Source organism: Serinus canaria, chromosome 8 (genome assembly GCF_022539315.1).
Source record: "Serinus canaria isolate serCan28SL12 chromosome 8, serCan2020, whole genome shotgun sequence".
NCBI lineage: Eukaryota > Metazoa > Chordata > Aves > Passeriformes > Fringillidae > Serinus > Serinus canaria.
The window spans coordinates 11,757,026-11,769,110 of record NC_066322.1 but is presented as its reverse complement, the minus strand read 5'-3'; the positions used below and the strand labels follow the sequence as shown (position 1 = coordinate 11,769,110).

At 40.3% G+C, this 12,085-nt stretch overlaps 2 protein-coding genes across 8 annotated transcripts in view; one reads left to right on the top strand and one right to left on the bottom strand.

Moving 5' to 3' along the window:
• MIGA1 (mitoguardin 1) overlaps nt 1–3,414 on the bottom strand; it is a 34,640-nt gene extending 31,226 nt beyond the window's left edge. For both annotated transcript variants that reach the window (XM_009088613.4, XM_050977187.1), the window contains exons 1-3: nt 3,271–3,414; nt 2,291–2,460; nt 485–662 (exon numbers count right to left, since the gene is read on the bottom strand). In XM_009088613.4, coding sequence (XP_009086861.1) covers nt 485–662; nt 2,291–2,413 — 301 coding nt within the window. In that variant the 5' untranslated portion in view covers nt 2,414–2,460; nt 3,271–3,414. The remainder of the gene's footprint in view (nt 1–484; nt 663–2,290; nt 2,461–3,270) is intronic.
• A 157-nt stretch (nt 3,415–3,571) lies between these two features.
• USP33 (ubiquitin specific peptidase 33) overlaps nt 3,572–12,085 on the top strand; it is a 41,920-nt gene continuing 33,406 nt past the window's right edge. The window contains exons 1-5 of one of the 6 annotated variants that reach the window (XM_050977185.1): nt 3,572–3,779; nt 8,685–8,743; nt 9,275–9,386; nt 10,410–10,463; nt 11,993–12,055. In XM_050977185.1, the coding sequence (XP_050833142.1) occupies nt 9,306–9,386; nt 10,410–10,463; nt 11,993–12,055 (198 nt within the window). In that variant the 5' untranslated portion in view covers nt 3,572–3,779; nt 8,685–8,743; nt 9,275–9,305. Of the gene's footprint in view, nt 3,780–8,684; nt 8,744–9,247; nt 9,387–10,409; nt 10,464–11,992; nt 12,056–12,085 lie in introns of all 6 variants that reach the window. The other 5 variants (XM_018912332.3, XM_050977186.1, XM_018912331.3 and 2 more) reach the window with 5 other exon arrangements.

The window sequence follows — 12,085 nt, the reverse complement described above, 5'->3', positions numbered from 1 at the left end:
AAAAGTTGGGGTTATTCAGCCTGGAGAAGGTTCCAGTGAGACCTCACTGCAGCCTCTCAGTACTTGAAGGGGGCCCTTTAAGAAACATGGGAAAAATTTCCAGCAGGGTCTGCTGCAATAGGATAAGGAGTTATGGTTTTAAAACTGAAAGAGGGCTAATTTACATTAGATAACAAAGAAGAAAGCTTTTACAATGAGAGTGCTAAAACCCAGAGTAGTCATGGATGCCCCATCCCTGGAAACACTCAAGGCCAGGTTGGATGGGGCTATGATCAACCTGGTCTAACTGAAGATATCCCTGCTCAATGCAGCAGGTGGACTGGATGAACTTTAAAGGCCCTTTCCAACCCAAACTATTCCATGATCAAAGGAAAATAGTTTGGTTTACTACTACAGCTATGCAAACCCATCCCCTCACACAATTTTCTTTCCTCTCCAAGAAAAGAACAAAAATAACCCTAACTTGGTGGGTTCCATGACTTACCTTTTTCTGAAGCAGCTGCTTTGGTACACTCTAATACAAGATGAGCTGGTTCCCATGGTGGCACCTTCTTGTTTTTCTTTCCACGCCTTCTTTTAAAGTGATGGGCCAGAAAAATCACAGATATTGCACTCACTGCTGTTACTGTGATAAGTTTCTTTAACCCTGGGGAAAGCTTTATCTGAAAATAAAAGTGTGATTTAATTGCAAATATACATACTGAGAAACAGACTGCAGCACCAAGAACTATAAGGTATATTGTGAATTCACAGCCTATGGAGATCTAAGCAAATGACTTTGAAACAAAGATTTAGGGTTTTTTAATTTCTTCCTAATGCCAGGACAATGCAGGGCTTCAAGTAAATCTCTAACAGCAAAAAAATACTGAGAGGGAACTCGCCTTTCCCAACTATAATACTTCTTGCACTGTGAAAGAGTGGAAGATCCTAATGCAAACATCCGTGTGGTGTTTCAATTTGAGTAACATGTATTTAAACACATTTCTATAAATTAAGTTTGGAAAAAAAAATTTACATTTTATTTTGGATCTCTTTCAGTCATAGGTGCATAGGTGTTTAAATTAGTAAATAAGAGCCACAAACACAAGCAACTTGTATTCAAACCCATTAACAAAATTTGTAACACGCAAAATAACAAGGAAAGTGCCATTTAACTGGAAACCACAGTTCACATTCATAAAGTCTTTTGGAAATTTATGCTGCTTGAGGAACAGAATGCTGGGAGAAAACCAGATCCACAGTCCTTGGGCCTCATAGGGTGTTTGTGTAACATGATTCCTCATACCAGAGAGAGTACACAGAGCACTCTGGCACTCCTGGTTGCTCTGCAGTTGCTAAAGACTATTACCAGCGTACAAGCTGAAGAAACATTGAAAGCTTCTCTCTGCACTGAGTTTGCAGTCAACAAGTCAAGCACCTTTGACTAGTTGAGAATCCTGCTCCTTGTACCATGCCTTGACTGAGTTATACAACTACCACTGTACACCGTGAGGAAAAGGAAATGCCTGGAACACAGCACCAACAAAAAACTCATAAAATTTACAAAAGACTACTGTATTTCACAGAAGAGAGTTAACAACCAAACACCTGAGATTAAAATCTCTAAGACCATTAATTAAATGTTAAGACACCGCAGTTTCAAAGAACTGCAAAAGGATTTTTCTAAATTTGTGTGATCCTACAAACATGATCATAAATTGACTAACACTGAAATGAAAACCTCTAAAAAGAGGAATGTTAATAGTTGCACATAAGGGAGTCGCATGTGGTATTTTAAAAGGACATGAGCATGCTGCCACCTAAAAAGAAAAGAGTGATCTTGCAGTGAGAGTTTTGAAGTATTTAATATATAGAAAAAAAGTGTAAATGAGCATATGCAGCTAAGACTGAGAATATCTTATCCTGGTTTCATACACAGGAAAAGAAAAGTACTTACAGGGAACTGTGAAATATGACATAGCTTTTGCTTATAAGTGCGTGATTCAATACAGTCATATTAAAGATCTAGTCTGAAAAGCAGAACTCAATACTCTTATTCAAAATTCAATGACAGTTATGTTTAGCTTGGAAATACAAAAAAAAACTACAAGAAAAAAAAAAGACATTTTGAGAATTTTTATATCTAGAGAATCACTGCACTGTTACACACTTATTTTAGTGCAGTGTTATAAACAAACTAAACCCCAATGTATTCTGTACAAATTTAATTGTCACAAGAGTACATACAACACTGCAATAAACTTCCAAATGTATAACAAAAGTAATAAAATTTAGATAATGTATTGATTACCTGGTTAAGAGAATAATACCAAGAAAGGGGAAGATGAAACACCCGCAAAGCTACTGTCTTCAGAGAAAATCGTGTCTCAGTAACAGCTTCTTCTGACATGGCTCCTTCTCTCCCATACCTCATTAAGCGAAACTATCTTGAAAACAATCACAGAGGGTCTCTGGAATATTCTGGCAAAAGAAGGATACACACTATGAAGATGTAAAGGATGCATAACTATGGAAGGATGCATCCTTCCTAAAAGAAGGATGCATAACTATGCAACAGAAGCCCAGGACATTTTTCTTCTACAAGCTCAAATCTCTTCAATCCCAGCTACATTACTTGTTTGACTGACATTTTTGAGCAGAGGCAAGACTTAATGCGGTGACAACAAATTTGTTGGTTCAGCTTAGGCCCCGTTTATCCAACAGCTGTGTGCAGATGTGCAGGTGTACAACACCCAGGACTAAGGAGGGCTCGGTCTGCTTTCATTAGCCGGCCGCTCCCGTACTACAGCCTCTAAGCCACGCACGGCAACAACCCTGCCTCTGAAACCACGATGGGTGGAAGAACATACCTGCCACCTGAAAGAATTAAAAGATTTGTGAGCACCTAAAAAAAGTTTATCTCATTCGGCGCTTCGTTTATTTGCAGACACAACTCGCGTGTCTGCACTATAGCCTGACGTAATGTCCCCGATGCAGACACACCTCTCTCACTCCCCGATGCTGAGCACAAGGCGAAGCCTCCGAACCGCGACTTCGGGACCGCAATCGTGGAACGGCGGGAGGCGATGGAGGCCTCGGGGCAGAAGCCACCTCCGCCGAGCCCGGCCGAGCCCTCCCCAGCCCGGGCAGCCCCGGCATCACGGGCGGGCAGACCCGGGTGCTCTGGGCGCTCCTCAGTCCCCTTCCCGCAGCCGGCCGGGTCAAAGCGGGCGCGCCTCTCCCCGGGCCCGGGCCGGGTCGCTAAAGCTGCCGCACTCAGTTGTCACCTACCTGCTCGCCGAGCACCGGGGCACGGGCAGTTCCCTCCGCTCCGGCCCCGGCGCTGCCCGGAGACCAGCGGGATCCGCTTCCGGCAGAGGGAGAAGCGGCCGCTATCGGGCGGGAGGAACCCCTACCACGTGAGGGAAACCTGTGGCGTCAGGACTCCGCGCCAGCCATCTTTGCTCCGGGCAGCTCCCGCTGCTGGCGGCCGGGCGGGGGTGGGATGCGCGCCTGGCGCCGCCATCTTTGTGCGGGGCAGCGCTCACATGAGCGGCTGAGGCTCTCAGCGCGGCCATCTTTGTGCGGGGCGCTCCGCGGCGGCGTCGCGGCAGCCGCGCCCGCCCGGCCGTGCGTGTGCGGGGCGGCACCGGCGGAGCCGCGGCCCGGGCGCGCCCAGCTCCGCCACGGCAGCCCCGCTGCAGCGCCGCTGTCCCCGCAGGCAAGGGCGAGACGCGGGGCTGGTCGCGGCCCTGCTGAGCTCCGGGATCCGTGCGCGGCGCATCCTCTCGGCTGCTCCGGTAAGAGAGGAAGGGCCCGCTTGAGCAGCGGCGGATGGTTCGGTCTGTCGGGGGCTGGGAGCGTGACGGGCCGTGTGTCTGGCTGGTCCCACCGCCCAAGGCGTGTTGCTGCGGCGATGGCGGCCGCCCCGGGAGCCGTCCTGGCGGTCCCGCAGGGCTGGGCGGGGGCCGGAGGTCGGCGGTGCCCGGTCCGGGGCAGCGGGGCCGTGTGGGGCGGGACCGCCCTCCCGCCGGCTGGAAGCGGCCGCAGAGCTCCGCAGGTCCCTGCTGAAGTTACAGCTGTGCGGCAGTGGTACCGTGGATACGGCGCAGTCCCTAAACCCAGTCATTTACCGATAAACGGCCCTGTTCGCTCCCCGAGTTACCCATGCGGATGGATCATCGGTATGAAGGGTGGGAGAGCATGGGGGAAGAGCCTGGGGTATCACCTAGTGGAAAATCACTGTAGGCTTCTCCTGCGCTTATGCAAAGCCCGAGTTAGGAAAATCCTCTTAGAAATATAGAGGTTAGCTAATGGGTTTCATAGTTTGGATTTAGCGTGGTGGAAGAAAGAAACGAAAGAATGGCCTGTATGCCCTGAAAGCCAGTATAAAATTAAAACTGTCTAACCTTGTAAGAGGATATACCCTCAATTCCAGAATATTTTTAAATGTGTTTTCTCTGTGGGAACAGTACTTAAGGGCAGAAAAAGAATGTAATGGAAGTGACTTATCAATTTGTGTCTTGCTTGAGTGGGTAGCTCTTGGTGCCTGAGGAGAAGTAGCAGGTACCTTTGACCAGGTTACTGAGCACACTTTGGTCATGTAGTGGGAAAATAGCAGATTTTATGCTAAATAGATATAAACTAAATTCTGTACCAGAGCTGGGATTGGTGATGTTATTTTTTTCAAGAAATGGATGCACTTGTTTGTTGTTGATAGATTAAAAAAGGATAAAAATATGGAGGGGTGGCAGATAAAATTCATATTGATTGATGGAATATAAAGGAATCTAGGTCAAGAAATAGGAAAGATGAACCTTAATTTGACCCACTAAAAAGACTAATTTTAAGTTTGGTGAAAATGTCATTCATGTACAAAAGTAATTGAAGGAATCTTTGTAAAGTTTGATTAACAGAGATTTTTAGAAAAGTGATAAAAAAAATGTATCTTAACAATTTGTATATGCCTAAGGTTATCATTTCAGTGGGCTTTTGTAGCTTTGAGTGAATGCTGGTGGGTTTCTTCTGAATTGTGAAGAATATTAATATGTAAGTAATTACTGAACTTCCAGACCTCCTTAGTATTCTAAGTAATTAAGTGTTCAGGCACAAAGCTGCACCCTGTGTCACTCTTGCTTTGTTGCTATAAAATATAAATAAATGTTAAATGAAATTGTTCCAGTGCATCACTGTTAAAATAACCATGAGTGCAACGAAGAAGCCTGAATTTACAGATTACTGGTTTGAGATGCTGTTATTCAGAGCTGCACTGACAAAATAATAAAAGCCTGTAATGAAGGCACAATTGCTGCTTCATGTAATTGATGTCTTCAGAATAATCCTTTTATTCTTAAAATCTGCCATCAGCATTCCCTTACTGAACTCTGTAAAATGATCTGTTAAAACAGCTCCATATTTAGAATATCAGTGGAATACATAAAACATACAATTTTTTTTTTCAATATCTGTTAAAGTGTTAACTACTGTAAGTAGGCAGATGAAATCATTAATCCAAAAATTTTTGAAATAATTTAAAATTTGTTTTGTTTCTTTAGGAGATATTGGGTTCCTTACATGACCCAAAGATAATTTTTGAGATCAGTTGAATTCCATAGTGTTTGATGGGACTTTTCTCAGGGTGTGATAGAGATTCCATGGTAGGCACCACATAAGTCTGTGATGGTGTAGAATTTACTGAATAATAAACACATTGCTGGTTTTGATGCTTTGAATTGCAGTCCACATTTCTCTGATAGTTCAATTTTGTTTTTCTTGGGGAATGAAAAGACTAGTCAGGAACACAAAAAAAGCCCTCTAAGACTGGACTTGAAGAGAATTTTTTCTTTGAAGTGTGGGTCTGCATGCTCAAAGCACAATTTTATTGATGGGTCCTACTTTGGAACATGAATTGGTTGACTTCATGGGGTGGGGTAATATGAAGCATTGAGATAGGTGAGCTGCAGCCTCTGAGGTGAAGCAATGGATAGAGCTGGCAGTAGACTGGGAGAGAAATTCCCCCCCAGATCTGTGGGAAGCATTTGATGAAAACCTTATTGCATGAGTGTGATCACGAGCAGTTGGTGTGGAAACAGGCTGAGAGAGCTGGGGCTGTTCAGCCAGGAGAAGAGAGTGAGACCTTACACAAGAGACTTGGAGCAGGACTTTCAACAAAGGCAAGGATATGACAAGGGGAATGGCTTTGAACTCAGAGGACAGGTTTAGGTTAGATATTAGGAAGAAATTCTTTACAGTGAGGGTGGTGAGGCACTGGAACAGGTTGTTCAGAGGAGTTGTGGATACGCCATCCCTGGAAGTGTCTGAGGCCAGCCTGGATGGGGCCCTGGGCAGCCTGATCTAGTGAGTGGCATCCCTGCCCCTGGTAGGGGGTTTGGAACCAGATGATCTCCAAGGTTTCTTCCAGCCCAAACCATGCTATAATTGTGTGATCTCACTGGGATCATGAAATGGACATGTGCTCCAGCTTCAGGAGTATGACGTGGAATGCAAGAGAAACTACAAATCCTGTTGGATTATTTTGGGGTTTTTTTTTTCAAGTACAGAAAATGCAGAAAAACAATTTTTGGATGACGCCAACGCAATGCAGAAGCTGATGTAAAAGCAGATGTGATAATGAGCTGCAGGGGAAGAAAAGGAATCTCTTCACATAGAGTAGGAAGTGGTGAAATGGAGGAAGGTCACTCAGCAAGGGAGGGGCGACCCTGGGCTGGCTAGGACTTAGGTGAAGGATGAGTCATGGTCTTGAATTAATTTTACAGTTTTAGACTTAAACATAAAATTCTACAAAATGTGTTTCTGCAACTATGTGTATTTAGCTACCAAGGTTATGGCAGTAGAGTGAGCTATAACAGTGCTGCAAGATGGAAGGAGGTGTGTAACAAAAATTGTTAACAAAAGCTGAAAGAAAGGCCACTCAGTTTTGTCATATAATGACATGTGAAGAATCTGTAACATGAACTACACTTCCACAAGAAATGCTCTCCATATGGACTGGAATAGGGACCACGTCCACAGGGACACGAGTTTGAACAGCTTTGGCCTTTCTGATGATTGTTAGAAGAAGAGAGATGCAGATTGCAGCAATAAACAGAAGCTGGCATGAGCAGAACTCCTGGGTTTGGATTTGTTCAGGACTGCAGGTTTGGATTTGTGGAGTTTTGTGTATGAAAAGTTAAATACAAATTAAATAAAAATCTGGCAGTGTGAGGTGAAGTCTCCATTCATTGCATGTATTACTTGTAGTAATACATTCAGAAAGCTTCTGCTATAAAAAAAATTAGGCCTAAAGCTTTACTAATCCATTATATCAGTCTTTTTAAAGCATTTGTATTAGTCTCACTGCATTTAATGTGCTCAGGGCTTTATTTGAAACTCACTTGTCCTTTTTAAACAATTTAACAGACCTTGCAAACTGTGGAAGATGTAACATGCATTCATGTTGCCATTTCTGCTCTGGAAGGGAACCTTACAGTTCAAAGAGGAATTACTAATATGATGGAAGTTGAGGAGGTTTGGCTTGAAAAGCTGTTGCCATATTTGAAGTGTCTTTCAGTAACAGTGCATATAGATTATAGTCAGTCACTGAACTGAGGAAGTACTTCTCCAGCTGGAGTTTATGTTTTAGAATAATGCATTTTAAATGTCATGCCACTGGTCCTGGCAGAGAATTCAGATCTCATCTACGAAAAAAATCCTAAAGGATTAATTTACTGTAGTATTTTCAGTCTTGTGAGATAAGTTCTGAAATACCTTTTTGAGCTACTGTTAACATGATATTAAAAAAGACTGAAACATATATGCTCATACTTATGAGTCTATATATACAATTCTATATGTAATAATTATATTATTATGTATAAGGAATTGTTTATATAAAAAAATGTATTTAAGTGTATATATGCATGTATATACATACATGCATGTAATAGGTCATGAAGTATCACATATTATTCCATTACAAATAATATGTAATACTTCAATAATATTACCTGTGTAACAATGTTTATAGCAGTAAAACAGGCTATTTATAGCCATACACACATATATAGAAAAATGACCAGAGGGAGCTGAAATGGCTCTTGATTCAAAGGGATTTTATTGGAAGGCAACAGAAGGAAAAAGTAAGTCAGACATAATAAGCTGAAAGTTTACCTGTGTGGGAGTGTGTCTAAGATGCCCATTAGGAAAGGTTTATTTTCCCCACTCTGTCAAAGCTGTTGAGTGCTTAATATTGAAATGAGTGATTGGTGCTGTAAGTGAAAGGAGCAAACCTAAAGCTGCCAAAGCACACAGGCAAAGTGGAGAGAGGTGTTGATAACAGTGCCAAAGGCTGCAAACTGATCAACAAGCGTACATCATTGAGTTGAAGTTTAGTTGTAAGTCTTGATAAAGGAGCACTACATTGGACAGATATTGAACAAAATAATTGAGCAGAGCAAGTTAATTTTTTTTTTCCTTTAGAGAGATTGAGTCATCAATAGTAATTGCTTAAGTGACAAAACTGAAACAAAGTTATTGGATAGTCCCTGTCTGAATGAGTCAGTTGGAGTATTTATATAAAAAGAACATTACAGAGTTATTATCTTTATTTTCCTTCTGTTGCTTTCTATGCAACTATTGAAATAATAATAACAAAGTGATTATATGTAGCATTCTTTATTTCTGATAAGTTTCTATGTCTACACCAGAGACCTTGGATGGGCAAAGAGAACAAGATTAAAGTGTTGCTGAGTGTTTAGTGCTACATGTGAGTCACAAGTTTGTCTCCTTTTGATACATAATATGTCTGAACCTAGAATGTGCCTTTGTAAATAAATAAAACCAAGATAAAGTTTCTCTGTCCTGTGATAAACAAGTCTTGTGTTCCTGCAGTTCAGCCTTCACAGCTTCAGCAGTGTTGCAAAGATCCTTTTCCAGAACATACAGGCAAAGCCACTGTTAGTTCTAAGTTGGCTTGAAAACTAATGTTCAGATCATTTGGGTGCCATGGCAGAGGCCAGAAAGTTAAATAATTGACCCAAATCACCTCTGCTCCATTCAGAATTCTTTTAGTTTTACTTAGAAGTCATTGGATTTCATTTTGAGAGTCAGCAATGGTTTTGGTCTATTGGGGTCTCTTTATAAAGTTGTTTATACTAACTTAGTCTAAAGAGGCACATTGTTTAAAAAGTTATGTATATGTTGCATATTAGATATCTAGTATTGCTGTCTATTCTAAGGAATTGGGTTTTACTCATTCTTCTGTTGACAGCTGATTCCCTGGTGTTGAAAATTACAGCTACAGCATCTCGGAAAATACAGCTTGAGCCATGTCGTCACCCAGCAGCAATTGCCCACACCTGGAATCAGTTGGTGAGATAACAAAGGAGGAATTGATACAGAAATCTCATGTGAGTTGTAGCAATTCACTTTCTTCCTATCACTGTTAACTGGTCAGGTTTTTTAGGTCCTCATTTTAGTGTATTATTAGTTATAAGGTGCATTTAAGTGTCAAGCATGGGTAAAAGCTCCTCTACTGGAATAATAGGGTTTAAATAAAGTGTGAGAAGAATTGTGGGATTGATGAAGCTGAAAATCTATTTTTCAGCACTTAAAGAGCACCTTTGCCATAACTGATGTTTTATTGGAATCATTAGTTAGAAGAGTTAGCAGAACACCAAGCTCAAATTCATTTTCATTGCCATTGCAGCATTTAGTTACTTGAACTGTCAATGTAGTATAGCACAACTGACTTCAAGTTGAAAGTGTAACAAAGAAATTTATGCTTGAGTTACTTGGGTAACAGTTCTCTTTCTGATGGAGAAGCCACAGTTTGAGAAGCCTCCCCTCCCTGAACTCTTGGTTTCAGACTAGTATTAATAAATGGAACAAGGAAGGATCTTGTAGCTCATTTAAGTAGCTGGGAGGTGATGAAAAGTGAAAACTTTTCTGTCCATGGTGCTTAATTTCTATAACAGTTAATTTGCTGCTGAGGAGTACAGCATTTTCCTCCTGTTGCATCTTGTTCTATAAACCTTTGCAGGTAGTGTCTGCAAGAAGCAATATGAATTTACTAAAAGTTCTATTACTATAATTTCTTTTTATGTTAAATTTATAAGAAAGACCAATTATGAGGATTATTATAATTATGTGATAGGGTGATATTTATGCCTCACTTAGAAAAACAATTTTTGGTTTAAGATGAAAACTCAAAAAGAAATCTGAGATTTTAGCCAAAAAATATGCTGATTTTAAGTTTATGGGAAGCAAAAATTAGATTGGTTATCAACATATCCCTTTTTAAAAGTTAACTTTAAAGCCTTTAAGGTATTAATCGAAGCTTTACAGTATTTTTTCTCATTTTGTCTTGAAGTTGTGGTTTACTGGTGGAAGTAAGTGAAATTAGAACTTGCTTTTGTGTTTAACTTTAATAGGGCACTTGTCAGGACTGTAAAGTCGGAGGACCCAACCTTTGGGCATGCTTAGAGGTAAGTTGTTCTGTTGTTCCACAGTAGAGTAATTTTCTAGTAAAGATAATGTTGGTAGTATTTTTTTAAGAAACATCTCTAATGAAGTTCTTGAAATTAGTTTGTTTAACTTATCATTTAAAACCAAAATTTCTTCTGTAGTTCTTTATTTTTTAAATTATTTGCCTTCTATCAGGTACTTCTTGTAATTTAAGAATAATATGCTTAAATTGAGGACTTTGTTATAAGAAGGAAGATAACATTAGTGTTTTTACTTGAGTTGTGATACTTTTTAGCTCTTAAGTTTTGAAGGTTTTTTTAATCTTTTCCCGAGGTCAGTAGATCTAAAAAATAATGTATTATTTCTGAATTAATTACATTACTTTTTATAAGCCTTTCTTAGCATTTGTAGTCATAATATCTAGTAGTAAATGCAGACATTTTACAGAATAATGCATACTCTGACTTTTATTCTTAAGCAAAACAAAGAAAAAACTCCTTGTTTTTAAACTTGCAGAAGCTTGTATGAACATTCTCCTTACTTTGTACCAATTTCATACAGTTTTTACCCTGGGTATAGCTCTGTCATAAATTTGCTTTTGTCTGACACTCCTTGCTGTCTGCAAAAAAATGTAACATTTCCGTAGGAGAGTCTTGTAGTTGCAGTAGGACACTTAATGTCATGCTGTGATGTTTCTCCTCTTGGATTAATTGGCATCTTGTCTTCCCCTTTTTCAGTAGATCTGATGAGATCCCAGCATGTAAACAATCTTTAACTTATCAAATATCTGTGATCATTTAATACAGAAAATTGGCCGTGTTCAGCTATTATTTGATTATATAAATTAACGTGCTTAGAGTTATACAGATAACCTGCTGTACCCTCCTGTGTGATTGGCCTGACTCATGCAAATGAGGAATTAGCAAAAATTGCTTGAAGATCAGCAGCTGCAAGATTCCACACTCGACTCAGCCAAATATATTTTGCAATGAGCATGATTAAAATTTGCAATTATTTTGCATGTTATAACTAGAACATGGCAAGTTCTGAGCCATATAGTGCTGGAAACTTATGTAAAGGTGAAGAGGCTAATTAGTTGTGAAGTAATGCTCTGATGAATAAGCACTGCAGATAGGGACTTGCAGGGATTTTTGTATAAACATGTCTGAGGCTGTTGCCATTCAGTATTTCATCACTCAGACACTGAATTAACTTTGTATTTTCTGTAACAATCTTCACCAAATAAGGAATTGTAAAAATGCATGTTGTCAGTAATATGAATAAATATATAAAAATTGCCAAAAAATTATATTCTACGCATTGCCTATTAGTCCGAGAAGTTGAGTTAAATTTTGCAGCATTCTTTTTTGCTTTAGGTGATATTTATTCCATTGTTTACTGTGCATGTCTCTTGGTTTGTGTAGAACTCAAGTCCTACAAGTTTGAAATTGGAGTGGATTTTAAAGGGCCTGGCAGTAAATTCCTATTCTGTAAACCTGTTAGAGACCACTTTTTAATTCTGTATACTTCTGTGTATCTTGCCCAACAGAACAGGTGTACGTATGTTGGCTGTGGTGAATCCCATGTTGATCACAGTACCACCCATTCCCAGGTATGTGTGTTTGCTGGTAACACAGTTCCT